Below are 21,977 nucleotides of genomic sequence, written 5' to 3'. Positions count from 1 at the left end.
TTTATATACCAGGATGACATTTGTTTGTTGACAAGATCATTGATGTAGGAACACTCTCACAATTAATCATCTTGTCCACAAATAAGTGTCATCCTGCTATATTGGCTATTGTGAGAAATCCTGCCTAAGTGCATCCCTAAAGTTTGTTCACGTATGCATACTGACAGCAATAGATTCTCCCTCTTTTTGTAAGTATACAGATTTAATTTTCTCCTGTCAAGCACTTTTCGTTTCAATTAGGAACACAATGTACAAGAAGATGTGTTGTTATCATGTTAAGATTCCATTTTTTTTTTAATCTTAATGCCTGTATGGAGTAAGTGTTTCCTCTGCTTGTGCATGCTAAATATTTTATCTTATTGTACTACCCACGTGTTTTACTAAATCTAAACTCATGGGAGTTTTTTTCTATATCTTTGCCATTCCAAGCTGGAGTTACTGATGTTTTTTTAGCAGTTAGAGGCAATGCAGCTGGTTCTAGGCCTCAGAGATTTGGGATTTTCTTTTGAACAGTTTGCGACAGCCTATTTTTTTCTATTTCAATTAAATGGACATGCTGAAATTTATATCAATAAACGTAATAGTTTGCAAGGTTTCTGAGTAGGGACGGATGGAGCATTATAATTGGGGGTTCAATTGAACCCTAAACTTTTGATGCGGTGTACAAATTTATATGTAAAAATTTTTACTAAATTTACAATAAATAGTAGATATGAACCCATAACTTTAGAAATATAATGGTTCAATGCTAAAAAAATTAAAAGGTTGAACCCAAGAGTTTAAATCCTAGATCCGCCTCTGTTTCTGAGTCCATAAAGTTATATTTATAGTTTATAGCTCTGGTTTCATGTTCTTTTGCCATCCACGCTTATATTTGATTTTATAAACTCTGCTCTCCAATTTATTTTTCATTCACTCTTAAATTTGTCTTGAACTACTGTGGTATGCAAGCTGAGAGATTCAGGGGGAGACACGACGATGAAGGAATGGTGCATCTTTAGACATGAAAGAAAGTTTGGTTTGAGAACATTTATATGGTTTCAGTCAAAATTTTCAAAGTCGATATTGGTCATTCTTCTCTGTTTCTATAGTTCAAGTTTCAAAGACTCAAAACTTGAACTAAGGAAACAAAAGACAAACAAACTTGAACAAAGGAAACAAAGAACAAAGACATTATATAGGCTTTGAAATGTTTTAAATGCATAGACTAATATCAATATTAATGAGATAGAGAAAGAGGTAAAAAACTTAGTACTCTCTTTGTCCCAATGATATATACTTTTCTTTTTAGTCTGTCCCAAAAAGAATGATACATTTTTATATTTTAGAAACAAGTTAATATTTTGCACTTATTATATGGATTTTGGACTGCCTAATGAAATTGATTACTATATGTAATCACCTGTAATCTTGCACTATTTATGTGTAATCACTTGTAATTTTGCCCAATGATTTCATTTGAACGTTTAAATATGGTCCAGCTATTGTGAACCAGTTGAAACTCCCTTGCATGGGTCCTAAGCACAGAATTTCTTTTTGATTAACTATGTGTTATCGTGAGGATTTTTGAGTCCTTATAAGGATTATTAGAGTTGAAAAATCGATTCCAACGACGAGATCAAAGCAATGACAGATGTTACGTAGGCGATTTTACTCTGTATATATTTTAGACATAGCTTAAATAGTGTAAAATGTATAACATGAGAATCCTTCAACAGATAAAATAATCAAGAAGAAGAAATAAATGATCAGAACCAGAATAGTAGGTAATTGCCTCAGCTAGCTTGGGATACGTAAAGAGATGCTTAAAGGATTGTGCTAAAAAAATATCAAATTTAAGTGTGTAAAGCAAAAAAAATTAAAGCTAAAACTAATAAACTATTGAATTTTCGAAGAAAGTAATATACAAAAAATAGATTTGTGAAGCCATAAATGATGTTGTCATGATCATCGACAGCAAGCTATTAAAAGTTTGGGAAGACAAAATTAAAGATATGGAGTTTTTGATCCTTGGTGATTTAAGCAATGTAGCTTACGAACCGTTTTTATTTTTGTTTTTAATATTTTCCGATGTACCAAAAAAAACATATCCTCTTGTAAATTACTTGACAGGACAAAATTTGTATACTTACATAAGGAGAAAGGATGTATTGGTCTCAGTATGGCACACGCGAACAAACTTGAATGATGAGTCCAGAATAAAATCAAGAAACCGGACTCATCAGCAATGTTTGCTTGAGTATGGACTGAGAGATCAAACACATGCTCTATTCCTCACGTAAGGTTATAGGGTTCTTCTTAGGGTAGTATTTTGAGCGGGACGTTTTGAATTTGAATTTTGAATCTTTGGTTCAGGGTGGAGCCAGTAAGGGCGAAGGGGGATCGAAGTTCGAATGAACCCCTTCGGCGAAAAATTATATTATATATACAAGGTGAAAATTACTTTTTATATATATATAGTAGATATTGAACTCCGATCCCTTGACTTCTTCGTTTGTCTGTTTCTTTATATTTTTGAACCCCCTTAGTTAAAATCCTGGCTCCGTCCATCACTGCTTTGGTCAAAGAAATTCATTCAAATCTGAAATTATTAAGAAGAGGAGTAAAAAGATGTGTACCTTCCTTACCTTCACGAGAGTTTGAATATTAAATCAACACTTTGCTCGAAATAGGGCCTGACCATGGCTGTGGCGTGTGGTAATAAGCTCTAAATTTCCACTAAAAAGGGGAGAAAATGACAAATATCTATATTACTACTATGTATAAGTGAGGATAGTGAGTTTTTGTAGTCATCACATCCTCACAACAATAATAAGATGCTTGTGGCTTCTCTTATTGACTTTTCCTTGCATATTTTCATTTTCATTTTTTGTTCTCATTCATTTTTTTTGAGACCACTCCACATGAATTTTGATAATACCAACTTTTTGTAGTCCTCAAATGATGTATTTGATCTCTTTACCTCTAATTGAAGTTTTTATGACTTTGGAGCCGTTTGGACATGGTTTGAAATCATGATTTGAAATCATGTTTGGGCATACAATTTAGATATCTTAAGTTGTATTTTATCTTATAGACATAAAAATCTCACAAGTTGTGAAAACTATCAAAACATTACCAACTCTTATACAATCTTACCAAATGATCAATTCATAGTTCATAACAAAATTAATACCCTACTAGAAGGCTTTTCTAAAAAATACAACATCAATTGATCAAACTTTAGTTCAATAAAAATGAAAATTTAACATGAATAATATTGAGGTTGGTAAATGGTTGGTGGGAGTAATTGTTAAAGATATCTACCAACTTATGGATTTTTTTTTACAAAATATAAACTTATGGGTCAAATTTTTTATTTAAAATTTTTGAAACCGTGGTTTGAAACCCCAGATCATGCCTTTTTGGATGATTTAGGGTTTGAAACCATGAGATGAAATGCATGTCCAAACGCTGGTTTCATCTCATGGTTTCAAACCGCATGTCCAAACGCCTACTTTGTGAATCCTCAAACATTTTGGTAAATTTTGAGAATTTTAGGGACTTTTTTTTATGTCACTAAAAATAGTGATGTCATGGAAAAGATTATAGTGGACCCCGCAAAGCACACTCATATATATTTGAGTCTTTTGAGGAAATATTATTAAACTTATTTTAAAATATATTTTTTTCTTAAGAATTTATTATAGACATGTAAAGAATTATCCTGCCATTCAAATTCTATCTTAATGTAGGCTTAATAATTGAATTTAAATATTATTCTTATAATACTATTTAGTATTTGTTGATGTTGTTTTCTAATTATCATTTGCTATTTTCAATTTTTATTCATCTGGTTAAACGTAAAGTTGTTTTATTTTCTCTTGTAATTTTTTGTCGTACATGTTGGCAAAATAAGTAATTAACAAAGATTTCACTTAATGTAGAATTAAGTTTAAAATTAAAGTAATAAATACATATAAACTTATATTAATGTTAAATACTTTTAAAATGTAAATTATAGTCCTTTCGTTTCAATCGAAAAATGAACTTCGAAGTACAATAATAATTAATCAAATTTTACACGCGCACACTTTTAACATAAAACTTATCTAATACTGTAATATCATTTGGTAAAAAATAAGTTAGCCACTATGGGTTCAATTCGAAGAATCAAATGAAATTAACATAACATATGAAAAGCTCAATTGGATCATCGGAGACTTTAATCTCAAAAGATTAAAGTAAAATATAAATTAGAAGAGCTTTCTATTGTTTGATTTTTTATTTTTTTTTAAAGAGAATCTAATGCAACTAAGAAAAATGTTTTCTAACTTTCATATACGTTTTTGTTCTTAATTTTAGAAGTCTTGTTAAAGTGTCAAATTAATGTTACAAAAATAAAGAAGTAAGAGCAGCAAAAATTTAAAAAATATCTACAAATTAAATTTTTAAAGTCGGTTTGGGCCCGGGCTTATTACGGGCCAAATGACACTAGTTAGTAAAAAGAAAGCAATAATACCACCTATTAACCATCTTTACACAATATATATATATATATACACGTGTCAGTAATTTCTACAATTATTTATACAAATATCTATATCAGCAAAAAGACACCCAAACCAAAACGACAGCAGTAAACATGCAATATTCAACAGGATATTCAAATAAGAACTACAATATTCAAATTCATTTTAGAGCCATAACTTCAAAGGCTTTCACAATAAATATCTTACATAATTTCTATGTTTAGATAGTCCTAATAGTAAAATGAATCATGATACCTGTTCTTTTTAGTAATCTACTTATTACTTACTGGAAAAAAAACACTTCTCAAATGAACTAGCCAAACACAAATTGTTTTTCTCCGAATAGTCTTTTTTGAAAAAACCATCTTGACAAAAGTGCTTCCCAAAATAAGTAGTTTTTGATAGCTTGGTCAAACAAGCACTAAATATTTTTTTTGGCTCTAATTTTAATATGTTAGTTTTTGTTTTATTTTTTGTAAGTTTTAGTTTTAAGAACCGAAAGCTGTAAAAATAGAGTCAATTAGAATATTTCTTACTTACATTTTACGGAAAAGGGCCAAAAATATCCTCAACGTATGGGAAATGACTCACAAATATCCTTCATCCACCTATTGGTCTAAAAATATCCCTAACCTATTTTTTTGGTTCAAGAATACCCCTTAAACTAACACTCTAAACGTGATAGCTTTTTCCAATTTAAAAAAAGTCACGTGGCTTATTATGATAGGCCCCATATGTTATTTAGTTTAAAAAGTTAACCCGCTCCTTTTAAATCTACACCTGCTGACCCGTTTAATCTTAACCCATTATATGCATCACACGAATTAATTGATCTGCACAAGAACATCATGTACATTAAACTACTAATATCAAATTAGGGCAATGACCATTAAATTGAACAATAATACACTAAGAACAACAAATAACAGGCCATGCATCTAGTATAAAATTCAATAGTTCTGAAGCATAAAGTGCACCACAACACATTGTACCCAACTCATTAAGAATCAGAGAAAAAATAACTAGTTGAGAATGGCACTTAACCAGCTAGTTCCTTCTGCCTACTTCCCCTGTTAATTCTAGCATCAGTGACCCTTAAATATGCTGGAGAAATTGCAATTTATTGGAAATGGAGGCACCTTAGCATAAACTTGTGCTATTGGGAATTACTAAATTGTTAGTTTCTCTACACTTTTGGAAGTGGCCACAATCTCATTATCAATCGTGTTAAGGTCTGGCAAAATCAATTGGGTTTAAAAGTGGATGTTTACTTCTTAAAGTAAATAATATATGTGGCCAATCATAATAAGTCATGTGGCTTTTTTTAAATACCCATCAAGTTTAAGGTATTAGTTTGAGGGGTATTCTTGAGCGAAAAAAATAGGTTGAAGGTATTTTTAAAGCAATAGGTGGATGGATGATATTTGTGAGTCATTTCCCATACGTTAGGGGTATTGTTGGACCTTTTCCGTACACTTTATTTATTCTTGTTATTTACCTTTTCTATATTTTATTAGTTTAAAAACAGCTAGCTATATTTTTACCATTTTATTTTATTTTTTATCTTTATACGAAACACACAAAAAAGGGAGAGAGAACACAAGAGTAAGACAAAAGCAAAAAGTCAAAACAGAAAAAGGGAAGATATCCTTTCTTAGCTAAAACCATGCACGTCCTTTTCCCCCATTTCCCCAAGATCTCCATTATCCATCACCTCACTCCACCAAGCACTACGCTTTTAGACACTTAGGAAAACGATTTCCTTCACAGCATGATATATAGAAAATATACAAGCATATTCATCTATATACACACATAGAGATCACTCGAATAGAGGGTTCGTTTGAGGTTTGAAGTTTCCAGTGAGGCTTTACTACGATCAATGGTCCTATTTTTTATTCAGAATTCCGGTCCAAGTTCAACGAAGTTGAAAGCTTATTTTTGAGGTTCACTCTTTGTCTCTCTCATCTTTATTAATTTAAAAAATTAATGAATCTTCTGGACGAATGGTGCTTTCCGTTAATTAATTTTAAATGCTTACATACAGTGCCAGAATTAGGATTTTCACTAAGTGAAGGGGTTCAAAATATGAAAAAACAGACATTTGAAGAAGTCAAGGAGATTATACACACACATACAAAATAGTTTTAACCTTAGCTTGTATATATGGTGCCGAAGGGGTTTCGGATGAACTCCTTATCTCTACCTCGCTCCGCCCCTGCTTACATATATTGTGTCACTTTGTTTTAAATCATTTTAGTTGTCCTATTACATTTTGCATTCCTTGTGTTTTATGAATGAACAAATTATATGCTGAATGCTAGAAGGAGTACACAATCATGAAATTTTCAGTGAATCAGCAGTTTTGATTCTATGATAATAGGAAGTGCCTTCAATGGAGTTTTGATATAATAGAACCAGTAGATTGGTAACTAAAAATCGAACGGACCATGTGATTGAGAATTAAAATTAAGGAGAATTTGGGTCTGAATATATTACTGTTTTATCTTAGCTCTATTTGAGCAGCTAGGAGTATTTTTAAGCCGATAATTAAATAGACAAATATTAAGATACTTCAAGCATTAGACAAGTGCAGAAACGTTTAAAATATTTGTTCCAATTAAGTATGCGGTTACACATCTTGGCCAAATCTATTAAATAACCAGTGTGGTGAGTTATGATAACTTATGTTTTGATGATTTGACAAACCTTAAGGAACCAGATATGATTAGGTTCACTTGTTGAATTTGGTCAACCTCTTGATATCTCATGTACTGCTATGTTGACATGCTCCTTGAAGAATCAGATGCAATCAGTCACACTACACAAGCTACAGGATATGTTCATATATGAAGGACCAGATGAGATCAGTTCCCCAGCTATTGCTTGGTCAACTGTACAGCTTTAAAGCTACGGATATTGCAGACCAGATACGTCTTCAAAGGGACCGGATGAGATCAAGTCCCCAGCTATTGCTTGGTCAACTAAACAGCTGTAAAGCTACTGACATTGCAGCAGTGTAGCAAAGTTGTTGCAGCTCGTTCATGAACAGATGAGGGACCAGGTTCCTCTAGATGAGGGACCAGGTCCCTGGATAATTGAAAAGTCAACTCTACAGTTGTAAAGCTGCTGACACTGTAGCAGTGCAGCAGTAATACAACAGTAGAGTTGCTTTATGGGTTGTCACCTTCACTCTCTCCCTCTACATATACAACAATATGCTTAAAGAGAAGACTCATTCTTGCACAATCAAATTGCTCATATCCTAAGTGCAAGTCTCCACTTCTTGAGGTGCTCTCAAGAACAAAGCTCCAACAAACAGAAGGACCAATTCTCACTACTGAAGATATTTTAAGTCCTTAGGTTTGTTTGAGTCTTTGTCTTTTGTTCTATAAATTGTAAACCTATTCTTCTCTTTTAAGAAGCTGTTTGTAGGTATTTTGAATTCTCAGAAGTTGTTTATAGCTTTTGAGTGGCACACTAGGCTAGAGTTAGTCTAGGTGTATTAGTTGAATTCTCAGAAGTTGTTTGTAGGCGGTTTACCAACTAAGCTTCTGAGTGGTACACTAGGCTGGAGTTAGTTTAGGTGTATTAGTTCGCTTGGCTAGAGTTAATCAAGAGTTACTTACAATAGGGTGTATTGTAAGAGTTGAGGGGTTATGTGAGTTAATTCCTAGATTGCAAGAGCTGTAATCTGAAGTTTCTCGGTGTTAGTGGAGTTGAAATCCTATGTGGTAGGTCGTGGTTTTTAATCCCTTGAGCAAGGAGTTTTTCACATAAAAAATCTTGTATTATTTTCTTATTGCAGTGTCTGAGAGAACTCGTAGGCAACTAGGTCTCTCCATACTTTGTTTGGTGGACGCATAGCCTCTAACACAGTGCTCACTAAATTAAATCAAATCAAATCATGTAGACATAACTTATTAGGTGCTTTGCACATTAACAAAGAAAGCGTTTACGCTTCTAAGCCGATGTATGTTCAGACCAAAAAAGCGGTTACGCATCTAAATTGAGACACAAAAAAGTTCAACAATAATAAGTGTACCATAGGCAAAAACTATAATATTCAACTCAATACTCAAGTCAAAACTATAATATTCAAAAAATATAATGCAGGGGTGAGGATAATTTTTGACTAAATTATATGAACAAGTATTGCAAGAACACTACACAAATAGATATTAACAAAATAAAGATTTTTAGAAACTATTCTAATTCTCTTCTTGAATGATTAATGATAGTTGGAGCTCGTAACTGCACTTTCGATCTGAGAATAGAGGCAATCTAGAAGGGAAAGGTAAAACGAGAGTGGAGAGAACTGGTATTGAGAAATAATTGGATATTTGGGTGGTATAAATATATTTTAAAATTTAAAAATGGATTAAACAAAAGTATTATGGGTATTGGATGAAAAAAACAATGTTATATTGTGTTACCTAATATTTCCATAGGGTATCTGACGTAGATTTAGGGCTATTTTGACTAGACATATGGATAAGTTCCTAAAATTCAACTAACAATTAAAATAAGTATTGTATTTAAAATAACAGTGTCATATAATATAATAAGTAACAACCATCCAAACAAGCTTTAGAAGCTTATTTATATTTATTTTTCAAGTGACATGATATAAAAGTTCTTTTATATTATCCGTTTACAGAATTTTAATTATTGTGATTAATTTATGTTAAGAAATTCATGGATAGTTCTCCATTGTAGTCGGGATATCTTTAACTATTGACCAAACAAGAAAACAAAATTGCATTTTAATCATTATTTTGGCTTAAAATCACTAGTGGTAGCACTAAATGATTGTCTATCCATATTTGTAGCATTTTCCCCCTTATTTTCACCAGTAATTCCTCTTTAATTACCAATGTTTCACTTTGTAATAATCGTAGTTCAGTAAATAGCAATTAATTAATTTCTTACTAAGATCTTTAATTATAAATTAGTTGCTATATAGGGTGTCCCAGAAACTGGGACATTCTCATATCTATCCTTAATTCTTATTTATCCATTTATCTCTTTAATTATCCCCATTTGATCTTCATTTATGCTTGTTAAAAAAGGTGGATATCTTCTCCAACATTTGCTCCAAAAATTCAAAGAGCCAGCACTCCTGGTATTTATTTCTATATAAATTCATGTCATTATTTTCTTTGATTACTATCTGCAAATTATTCATGATTACAATAATCCTCTTCTTTTTTTCAACTTTTTGTTATTTGCTTATTTAGTTTAACTACACAAAGAATTATGGCGTTTTTATAAGGACATGTTGATTTTGAGGGGGTAGCAGTGGCAGACCCAGGATTCAATGGTTCTGGGTGCTCACCTTAAAATCAACAAAAAAATATATTGTCTTGAGTAGGATTCAAACTCGATTTCTTCATGACTTAGCCTAAAGCTTACAGCATTTTAACCAAAGAACCAAGATCTTTTATTGCTTTTTGGGTGCTATTTATTATTTTATACCAAAATTTTACTAATATTTTCTATATGTTTACATAGAGTATCCGCCACGGTTAATTGGTGCTCGAGCACCAAAAATTAGTACATGGGTCCGCCCCTAAGCGGTAGTATGTACACAGTATAATCTCATAAGTGGGGATTTGGGGAGGGTAACATGTACGCAGACCTTACCCCTATTTTTGTGGAGTAGTGAGGTTGTTTCCGATAGATCCTCGACTCAAAAGAAATGTATCCAACACATTATTGTACAAAAAATAAAATAGCAAGATACAAGAGAAATGCAGCAATAGATAGTTGACAAACCGTTCTAAACGCCTCAATTTTCTACTATTATCATTATTTTTCTTTTTCCTTCTCTTTCTATCAATTTTCTAACAAAGAAAAAGGGTCAAAAATATCCCTGAATTATTTGACGTAGGTTGGATTTATCCTTAGTTTCGTTTTTGGCTAAGAAATACCCTTATCGTTACGGTTTTTGCTAAAAAAATGCCCTCTAACTTGCCAACTAGCACAAAAGCACCCTTCCCACCAACGGTTGTTCCAAAACAAGGGAAAATGGTCCCCAATTTTACTCTTGAACTATTCAAATAGGGCAATTTTGCCCTTGTTCTTTTTATTTTTCTTTCCTTTTTGTTTTTTCGAGAAAAGTGGAGAAGAAGGGGTCGAATGTGTGAGAAATATAATACAAACATATGCTTCTAATATGCTTGTTGTGTCCCTGAGGATCGTCACCTGTTCTCCCCAAAGTCAAAAATCTATCTTTATGCAAAGCGTTTTAAACGCCTCAACCTTCTTACTATTTTTTTTTTCTTTTCCCTTCTTTCTCTATCAATTTTCTAACAATATATATATTTGGGTAAAGAGTATTCCAAACTGACAAAGATACTTGTGCTCTCCATTTTTTGTTCTTTTTGCGTAATTCGATGGAAGTTTTATTATTATTGCATTTTTATAGTAGTACTGACTAGTGCAAAATTGAGCCCCGCATTCATATCTTTTCCTTATCCATGAAAAAAGCACATCTTAGAATTATGTCACTTTGAAAGTTTCATATGACTTGTCTATGAGAATCTTTGTTAATTTTGTGATGCCAAAGTTCATACATTTATATCTTTTCTTAATCTAGAAAAAGCACATAAAAAAAACTACGTCTCTACAAAAGTTTCATTTGTCATGTTTATACATTAGGATCTTACATGATGTAATTAGAGTTACATTTAACCAACAAAATATACAGTTATTTTGACCTAATTAAACGAGTGCCCATTCCATCGACCTATATCAAAGTTTCTTATACTAAAAAAGATGATGTTACAAATTCTGTTATCTTTTCATTTTCTTAGGTACTCCCTTTTTAGTAATGGAAATGATAGACGTCACAATATAAACTCTACCTATAAGTTTTTGTTTTTCCCACTTTGCTATTCTTACATCACATTTCCTTCTTTGTCCTTTTGAAGGTCACCTAAAATATAATTACAACTAATTAGAAATAAATTCAAACTTAAATTTAATAATTCTTTAAGTTCAAACCACTGAACCCATTACTTATTTTAGATTAAGGGGATAAATATGTAATATTTATTGAAATTCTACTGATTTTACATGCGCATATCCATATCCTTTCTAGCTTGAAATTTTGTGCTTTAATAAGGTCTAGGTTTTGTTTTATTTTTTCTTGCGTTTTCTTTTGAACATATTGTGAACTATTCTCCAGGGTCCAAAATAGTAGGTTCAATTAAATGCATTCGTTATGTACTCCATCTGCTTCTCTCTACATGTAACTGTTCATAAAAAGGGGATTAATTAGCAATGTGAAAAGTAAGGCAGATCACCCTGGTATACAAGGGTTCATTCGAATCCCCTTCACTAGAAAATTGCATCGTGTGTTTACTTTTTATATTTTAAATTTTCTTAGTGAAAATTATGGTTTCGCTATTGGTTACAACATGATCGTATAAAAATCTCTATCCTGCTAGTGTATATATTCCCTCTGTTTTACTTTGTTTTGCTTGATACTGAGTATGAGGGTCAAACTAATTAATGTTCAGTGAGAATTTGGATATAGAATCTTCATTTTTTTTTACAAGAAAATTTACATATTTAGAAACTACATAAAGAGTATACTATAAGTAATGGTTAACACTTCAAATATTTAGAAAGTATTTGAAAAAATGATGGTCAAAGAAAATATCTTTTGATTTGTGTCCAAATAGCAAACGGAGAGAGTAGTTAAATCCTTTTATAAATACATGCTTTAAACTCTTCCTAATTCACTCTAAACAAGTTTTTTCTTTCTTTCTTTTGCAGAAATAACCAGTCATAATGAGTTCTCCAAACTCTTTACATGGGGTGAACTATGCACCACCACGTAGTTTTGGGACAGTGCTTAAAGCAAACCTAAAAGAAACCCTATTTCCAGATGATCCATTTCATGAATTCAAGAATGAGAAATTATCAATCAGAATTCTAAAGGGGATTCAATATTTTGTGCCAATTTGCCAATGGTTGCCAAAGTACAATCTTGGGCTATTCAAGTATGATCTTCTTGCTGGAATTACAATTGCTAGTCTTGCCATCCCACAAGGAATAAGCTATGCAAAACTTGCCGACCTTCCTCCTATTATCGGCCTCTGTAAGTTATATACACTGACAATGTCATAATTTTAGTTTACACTATCAAAGTAATAACTTTGTGTTACTTTTGAATTGTTTGTTTCTTTTTCTTTTTACCCTTCTTGGTGTTTGACTTGGCTTAATCTTCTTCAATATAACTAATTATTTTATGGCCGATTACTTACCATTTATACTCAGCAATGTTTAGACATTAATAATGTTTATACATAATCAGTGTAAGGTAACCTTTTTATAGCACGTTGTGTATTGCATATTGTCGGTTGCCCATCAATATTAAATAGGTAGTCAGTATAGCGCGGGTCAGTCACTTTTCAGCACTGAAATTGAAAAATAGCCATTGTTGCCTGTGGAATTTCATAATAATATTCTGGAGTTTCACCTGTGAAATTTGAAACTTCATGACATTAGCTATTTCCAATTATAGGAGCTGAAAATTGTTATTTGTGAATTTTAATCAGTAAATAGAATGGTTGGGCTAAATCTTAAAAAAAAGAAATCATTAAATAGAGAGTTATATGCAATTACTAATGAGTGACCTGATTGTTTAAATATTTTTAAATCATCAATGCATATATAAAATAATATCTTCACAATTAGATCAATAATTATAAGTAAATCTTTGCAATAAGCATAATTGATAACTTCATAAAAATAGTACAACTAACTTGTTATAACAGGTTAATTACACTAATCATGTAAGAAATATTTTTTATTTATTTATTTAATAATGACAATTAATGGACAAATAAATGTATGACTTTAGGTTTTTTTCATGCTAAATAATCAAAGTGTATTTAGTACCATCATAGGCACATGTAAGAAATATGTGTGTATAATTACTCGAATCCTTTTCCAAACACCAATTATATCATCTATAGAGTTGGTCCATTAGATAGGAATATATATTGATTATAAGCAATTATGGAACAACCTGTGAAATTAAAATTGAGTTCTCATCATATGGTTATTAACTAATTAATTGATTATTTATTATAACTGTTTTGCAGATTCAAGCTTTGTTCCCCCTCTTATTTATGCTATTTTTGGAAGTTCAAGGCATCTTGCTGTTGGAACAGTGGCAACTTGCTCATTGCTTATTGCTGAAACTATTCAAGTAAAAGTTAAACCTCAAGAAAATATGCCGTTATATCTCAGTTTGGTCTACACAGCCACCCTTGTCTCTGGTTTGGTGCAAACAGCTTTGGGTGTACTAAGGTATTATACACACCCAATAAATTCAATCAGTTTAAGTTTTATACATTGATAATATCAACAACAACAAAAAAACATACTTTCAAATTACTTAAAATATAACTATAAGTAACTATACAACAAAAAATTTCCCTGGATTATCAAAAATCCTGCTAGTTGTGACTATTTAGCAATATATTGGCGACGAATTCAGAAGTTAATTCCTGTTTTTTGTAGTATACTATACACCTGCTACGATATGTTAATTAAAGTAATAGCTTTAAATTGGGATTAATTTTTTATACGGTCAATGAGCATTCTCATTATAACAATAAAGTTATATTAATATGTTTTGCCACATCAAAGTGACTGAAGTTTACGCACTGCAATAGTAAAGCCATTGAAATTTATCCTTACTATAACAGTAAAATTCAGTTACTTTAATGTGACAAAAATAATATTTTTACTTTACGACTGTAAAAGGTAAAAATCGGTGCTTTTACTTTGACAAAAAATAATTCTATGACTTTACTATTACAGTGGTAAAGTTTACTGACTATACATGAAGTTAACCTTTTAAATATTATTTACATATCAGTATCAGTGTATACAAGTTAAATCATTCAAGTGGAATAGGATATATACCATGTCTAATATTTGAACTATCTATAATCTAATTAAGTTATTATTTCATGTAGGCTTGGTTTTTTGGTGGATTTTCTATCACATTCAACAATTACTGGATTTATGGGAGGGACAGCATTAATTATTTGCCTACAGCAATTGAAGGGCATTCTTGGCTTGAAGCATTTCACTAGCCATACAGATGTAGTTCATGTTTTAAGTTCTGTTTTTGAACACAGAAAAGAGGTTTGTTAATAAATTAATATGTTCTTTTTTATTAATCCCTGATTACAGAATTATTTTTTAAAGAAAATTGTAAGTTTAAGACTGAACTAGTGCAGAAACAATAATAATTAGTTTAATAAAAATAATAAAGTATCATTGGAGATAAAGTGATCATTTCATAGACTATTTCACTAAATTCCATGTTCAACAGAAATTTTCGCCTCTTCCTTTTACATTTCTTATAATTTATAAATCTTTTAAATCATGGTCTAAATTATTATTTTTTTGAGCAAATTGAAAATTTTATGAGGAAACATTAGACTGCGGTCTATAATTTTCTAGTCCTTAGACGACAGTTTAATGTTTTGTCAGTCCTAACTTCCAAAGGCCAGATTTTCACAACTTTTAGAAATAGGGACAAAATTTAAATGGTAGCCTAAAAAGGGACTTTTGCATAAATCAACCAATGTTCAATATATGGCCAAAGGAAAAGTTAAATGGTTTTTGGCCAAATTCCATAGACAGAAAAGAAATTCTATGTTTTATTACCCAAGTGAGTTTTTTTAATTATTTTTTTTTCTTTGATACTGGCTCATACTTTTTCCCTATTTTTTCATGTACATATAAACAGTGGACATGGCAGTGTGTAGTTGTTGGTGTAATCTTCCTTACATTCCTACAATTATCTAGATATGTGGTAAGTTTTTTATACCAAATTTTAATTTACATATATTGATGTGTAAAAATATTATTAGGTCTAATAAAAAATTAAATTGTGGAATTTGCAGAAAAAGAAGAAACCAAATCTATTTTGGGTTTCAGCCATTGCTCCAATAATTGTTGTTGTAGTTGGATGCCTTTTTGCTTACTTATTCAATGCTGAGAAACATGGCATACCCATTGTGAGTTAAACTCTCCTCCTCATTTTTATTTTTTTTTCATTTCAATAATTTGGATATTTTTACTCCATGTGGTGTAATATACATAAAACTAGGTGATGAATAGGTGGTGATTTAATAAAAGAAATATAAGAGATATGTATATAGTTGAATAAACTTATACTAAAAACTTATGCTAAGACATATTGTCACAAGGAAATAGTGATATTTATATAATCACTTAAATTTCTAGCTCTGCCTTTATGTACCATTAAATAATAATAGAGCTTAGAGGTAGAAAATGAAATGGATTAGGCTAAATTGAATGGGTCGGAACAGGTCAAATCATAAATACGTTATGACTCAACCTGCTAAAAAATTGCTTCTAAATAAAATAGATAGGGCCAATAACGGTTCATAATCCAACCAACCCCACATCCTTCCTATTTATTTCTCTTCCTGAAAAAGAATGTGAAAGTTTAATGTATTTTTCTTAAATTACGTATTAGTTTAAGTCCTACGAAATACATAATTTCCAATCTCTGCACCAAATTCAAACAATGGGTTGGATAGCATATTGACTCATCGGCTTACATTACTTTAACCCGTTCTTACTCAAGTTTGATAAGTCATTTCGAATTTAATACATAAAAATGTTCAACTTTTTTCCCATTTGTTCTCTCATGTTTGGAGCTTTTTTTTAAAACTAAATGCAGGTGGGAAAGTTGAGTAAAGGAATTAATCCACCCTCCCTCCAGCTTCTAAACTTTAGTCCAGAATATATATCTGTTGCTGTAAAAGCAGGAATCATCACAGCTATGGTTTCTCTAGCAGTAAGTGCATTTTTTCCATATGAATTTGAAAATTGAACAAAATATTCAATTTTTCAAAAAGATTTATATTCATTTTTTTCTTTCAAATGGAACATTTTATAGGAAGGAATAGCTATTGGGAGGAGTTTCTCTATCATGGATAATGAGCAAATTGATGGTAACAAAGAGATGATAGCCATTGGCCTCATGAACATTGTTGGCTCTTTCACTTCTTGCTACTTGAGTACAGGTAATTACTTTATTGTTAATTAAATAAAATATCTTACAAGTTTACAACTCTTTGCATCATTATAGTATCTTCATCTAGTTGTCATGCCACGACTTTGGTCACAGTCAGTTTAAGGTCATAAAAACACACTCTACTTGCAGTCATGTTGACCAAATTGACTAAATCTAATGATTTTATGAGTCACAGCTAGTCGTCGTGTTATAAGATTCTCTCATCTTGTGATAAACATTTCATTAATCTCCCTTAGTTGTAGATGTTCGTTCAATTTAATTTGAAGGGACCATGGCTCCCGAGTTACATATAGTTGGCCCTTCTGATGTCTCGATGATTGAAATGAAAAAAGGAAACATTAGTTTTTAAAACACCCTAAACAAAAGTCAGTTCTTATCGAAAGAGGAAATATAATGGAATAATCTATCTTTTTCCTCCCATTGATTGCCCCAACAAGCTAGAGGCGAATGTACCATGCTGGGTACGGATTCGTTCAAACTCAATAGCTTTGGCTTAACTTTTGTATACTAGTATATATTAAAAAATCTTCAAAGTATGTACAACTATTAAATTTTTGAACTCAGTACCTCAAATGATCAATGGGTTCAATGGTATCCTAAAACCATAAAGTTCAAATCCTAGATACGCCTCTTCTGACAAGTAACTCGACCGCCTCTCCGGACAAGTAAGTTGCACTTCCTTCCAGAGGTGGATCCAAGATCAATCTCTATTGGTCCAGTTTTTAAGGTTTTTAACCTTGAATTATATTTTAAAAATTATAGGTCCAAACCTATTATTTGTAGCAATTTTAGTGAATTTTTGCACATAAATTTATTTTCTGCATAAAAAATGGGTTCAGATGAACCTAGTGCCTGACCACTGCTTCCTTCGAGCAAGTGGCTGAGAGTCAACAAACAATATCTTAACTTTTATACACTGACAGAGTAACATAAACATCTACTAATGATGCTTCATTTTTCAGGGCCATTTTCAAAAACAGCAGTGAACCACAATGCTGGATGCAAGAGCCAAATGTCAAATGTAGTAATGTCAATGTGCATGTTGCTAACTCTATTATTCTTGGCTCCACTCTTTGGTTACACACCACTTGTTGCACTTGCTGCTATCATCATGTCAGCAATGCTTGGCCTTATTGACTATGAGAAGGCTTATCACCTCTACAAGACTGACAAATTTGATTTCTTGATTTGTATGGTTGCATTCTTTGGTGTTTCTTTCGTTAGCATGGACATGGGACTCATGATGTCGGTAAGCAAACTTTTTCAACAATTATTACTCACTTAGGGTGCTTTTTAGTAATGGAAGTTATTTTCTAGTGTTTGGGTACAAGAAAAATACGTTTTACCAAACGGGAATTACTTGGTACAACTCACAAATAGCCATTTTAGCCCTTATAATTCAAAAATAGTCATTGTTATGGAGTTCCAAATTTTAGAACTGAAACACCAGGACATTGTCATGGAGCTTGAAATTCAGGAGTGAAACTCCAGGACATTACCGAAAAATGGCTTGTGGGTTCCATTTCTACAAAATTACTACCCTTATCGGCAGAAGTCATTTTCCTTACAATTGTCTTAATTTTTAGTATATTTTTTTAATTATTTGATCCAACTAACACCTTTAATCCAATAAAAGTTTGAACTATTTCCTTCATTTTTTTTTTTTGGTAGGTTGGACTTGCCTTGATAAGGGCACTTCTATATGTAGCTAGGCCACCTACTTGCAAACTTGGAACCATAACAAACACTGCGTTTCGTGACATAGAACAATATCCTGGTTCAAATGGAACTCCAGGAATGTTGATTTTGAAGCTTGGTTCTCCAATATACTTCCCAAATAGCAATTATGTGAGAGAAAGGTAAAAAAAGTTTGTCTTAATTTCTTTCTTTTATACCATCAAATCTCTCTATAACGATATCGTTTATCTAGATAAATTTTTTTTTGCTATAGAAAAATGTTATTATAGAGAACTTTTAATATTATATGAAAAATCGATTCTAAAGAAAACGTGATCATTATAGTGAAATGTTGTTATAACTGATGATTGTTAGAGAGAAATATGACTGTATACAGAACCACAAGACTAGCTAGTACTTCTTTAATGTCCATTTTTTTTTTTTTTGTTCTAATGGTAAGATATTATTTTGATGGATATATTGAGCAGGATTCTCAGATGGGTCAGAGATGAACAGTCTCTTGCAAACTCTAAAAGAAATGAAATTGAGTACTTGCTACTTGATTTTGGAGGTATGAATCATAAGCATAAATATTCTAAATGGGCACTTTTCGGTTCATGAAAAATAGTCTTTGTTCTGAAATTTTGACTTCTTTAAGTTAAAACTTCAGATACTATCATGGAAATTCACTTGTGAAAGTTAAAACTCCAAAACAATGACTATTTGTTTAAAACATGACTAAAAAGAAACCAATATAAGTTATTTCTTCGAGTTATGATTACCTAACAAACAAAAGATAGGGACGACTCGATAAATTTGATTACTTAGAGCAAAAATTTAATAAAATGCCTTTATATACTCAGCTAAAATTATTTCATTTTATATTTTACTTTTTATCTTTTTGAGATGCAAAGAGTCACCATCAAGATATAGTTTTTTTTTTGTGTGTGTGAATACTTTTGTATATGCTTTTCGATGTTATACTAAATCAAAAGAAATTGTAATGACACTATTATAGGTGTTACATCAATTGACATAACGGGTGTTGAAACCTTATTTGAAGTTCGTAGATCCCTAGAAGCAAAATCGATCAAGGTATGTATAAACATAGTTTCTTATTTAATTATGGTATATAGTAAATTCACAACCTTCTAATATACTTTTTTTTCTGTAGATGATATTGATTAATCCAAGATTGGGAGTCATGGAAAAATTAATTGTGACAAGATTCATAGACGTGATTGGAAAAGAATCAGTGTTCTTAACAATTGAAGAGGCAATTGAAACTTGCAGATTTTCACTAAAATGTTCAAGCCAGACAAAAAGAGAAGACGTGGAAATTGCTTAGCCTGCAATTTTTTTGGTTGTGGTATTATAAGCTACAACGTTGAAATAACACAAGCAAATTCATTATGTAAATATGCACATAAACAAAAAGAAAAAAATAGTTTTGTATTCTGCCAAAGGGGGCTTGTTTCCTTTTTTTTTTTTTTTTCCAACCTTTTTTCGTTTGTTCTTTTATAATGTGTTTCTACCTTTCTTCCAATTGTTTGTTAGTATAAATTTTGTAACTTGAGTTTGAACAATAGTTTCATTAGCTGCTGCTGCTTCTTCTTCTTCTTTCCCTTTTGTACGTTGGAAGAACTAAATGAATTTCTTAATATCTTTCACAAAATCTATGACTCAAGTTTTGAGGAGAATAAACTATATTTCTTTGAGCGTCTTTTCCACATTAGTGAATCTCTTCATGTTTGCGGTTTTAGTTCGCTGGAAAATCCAACCCCTCCATATATATGTATGATAGTAACTTTGTTCATCTTCAGTAAATATCTACAATCTTCAGTAATGACTTTCTTTGATAAGCTTGGTAGCAAGTAGGCGGGCTATATCCGCTTCTGGTGCCTTGTAGCCCCTTTCTTTTGCTAATGTGAGACTTATTTGATGCTCCATAATTCTATAATGAGACTTAAAGTAATTTTCATTTACCTTGAATATTTCAACATTTATTTTCACTAGTGTACTTGCCCGCGTTTTGCGCAGTTATCAGAGATAGTTCTCTTACAAATACAAAAGTCAGAGATTTAATCCGCACATTTAATCTAAAATATTCTCCTTATTTTATGTGAAGGGATTACTGTTTGGAAGTCAAATAATTTTTTCTCCTACAATTTTCTCGATTGTTTTTAAATATTGTGAATCATTAATTATGTTGACTTGTATACTTTTCGTATAGTTTTAATATGTAAATTTTATTTTAACAATTTTGAATAATCTATACCCGAATTTATAGTTAAAATTAAATATTTTAACGCCAAACCCTGAACATAAGTAATAATTTCTACCAAGAAAATGAGATTTCACAATATAAATGCACAAAATATAGACCTAACATGCTAAAAAGTATTAAAATAGAACATATACTGAAAAGTAAGAAAGAAATGTGGAGAGAAGAAAAAATGGAATAAGAACATAACACGGATTTATCACCCTCAAACCTTTCCCTAAGAACATCGGAGGATACAAAAACAAAAAATAATCAATATTCCACGGGCCATAAGATTACAATGTAAAAATGAAAATAACTGGTACCAACAGTAGCTTCTCCTAAAACATATGGGAGAAATATTGGAAATCTCATCAAAAAAACATGTGCTATAAAATAAGACAATTAATATCACCCTTCTCTGACCCTGCCCAACCTGAGAGCAGACAGCTAATGCGTTTCACTTATTGAACAGGGTTCTATAGTCGGCTCGTGACCCCTGGATGCCGAAGGCGTCCTTGGGGTGATCTCATAGTTCTACGGGGTGGAGATGATGGGGTTTGGGGGACTACATGTGGAGCAATTCGGCATAAATTGATACCGACACCTCAGAATTTGGTAGCCTCAACTCCATTAACAACTACTTATGAATCCTTTTTCGGTTTACACCCATTAAACTTCTGGATAGGTATCCTACATCTGAACCAAATTCTTTCTGGTTAAAGAATCTCTTTCTAGTTGTTCTGGAACAATTAGGAGATTCTCTAGAAGAAATAAGGGGTTCTGCTTCTGGCGACAACATGTTTGGTCCCGCTTATGGGGTCAAATCAATACATTCTAAGAAGAAAGATTAGAATATCAATCTCATCGAGATCATCGATCTCATACCAAATCCCATCGATCGAATCACTTTTTTGAGAAATACGAGACATCTAAGATTCTCTCAAAGGCCACTCATATAAAGACATGTGCCATTCATTTTTATTCTTTAATGAAAAAAGTTAAATAAATATCTTGAATTTACAACTCCACTCATTCATATTCTTTATTATAAGATAACTAAAAGCCTCAATATTTACTGCTGCAAGCAAGCAATGTTCATATTATTGAAGAATACTCATAAGCATCTCTTTTAATCCCTCTGTTAAACTTATTGAGCCGAGAGGGGGAACGGAGCTATTAGAGTTTCGTGAAATATCTCCTAAATCCTAATTGCTTCCTCAGATTGTACATATTATCATTTTCACTTATTTATTTATTTTAGTATATTAGGTAGTGTTCATTTTGGCTGCATGCAGTTGACAAATTTGGCTGCAATACATCATATTAGGCTATTAGTCTGTCTTGAAGAAGTATTGAGTTAAATATAATTTTATGAGTTTTAGTGTCAAATTTTATGATTGCAGTTGATTTAAAAATCTAA

The 21,977-nt window shown here is 31.5% G+C and overlaps 1 protein-coding gene across 1 annotated transcript; it reads left to right on the top strand.

Annotated features, from left to right (window-relative positions):
* The first annotated feature begins 9,416 nt into the window (after positions 1 to 9,416).
* On the top strand, positions 9,417 to 20,024 carry LOC132638766 (probable sulfate transporter 3.5). Its single transcript, XM_060355541.1, has 13 exons — positions 9,417 to 9,636; positions 12,297 to 12,621; positions 13,631 to 13,838; positions 14,513 to 14,684; positions 15,295 to 15,360; positions 15,452 to 15,565; positions 16,258 to 16,374; positions 16,477 to 16,603; positions 17,577 to 17,863; positions 18,286 to 18,473; positions 18,780 to 18,862; positions 19,310 to 19,386; positions 19,466 to 20,024. The coding sequence occupies exons 2-13, from the start codon at positions 12,312 to 12,314 to the stop codon at positions 19,637 to 19,639; spliced, it is 1,923 nt and encodes a 640-aa protein (XP_060211524.1). The 5' UTR covers positions 9,417 to 9,636; positions 12,297 to 12,311; the 3' UTR covers positions 19,640 to 20,024.
* Positions 20,025 to 21,977: the final 1,953 nt, after the last annotated feature.

Source organism: Lycium barbarum, chromosome 4 (assembly GCF_019175385.1).
Source record: "Lycium barbarum isolate Lr01 chromosome 4, ASM1917538v2, whole genome shotgun sequence".
NCBI lineage: Eukaryota > Viridiplantae > Streptophyta > Magnoliopsida > Solanales > Solanaceae > Lycium > Lycium barbarum.
The sequence above is the reverse complement of the archived record's forward strand: the minus strand, read 5'-3'. Positions and strand labels throughout refer to the sequence as shown.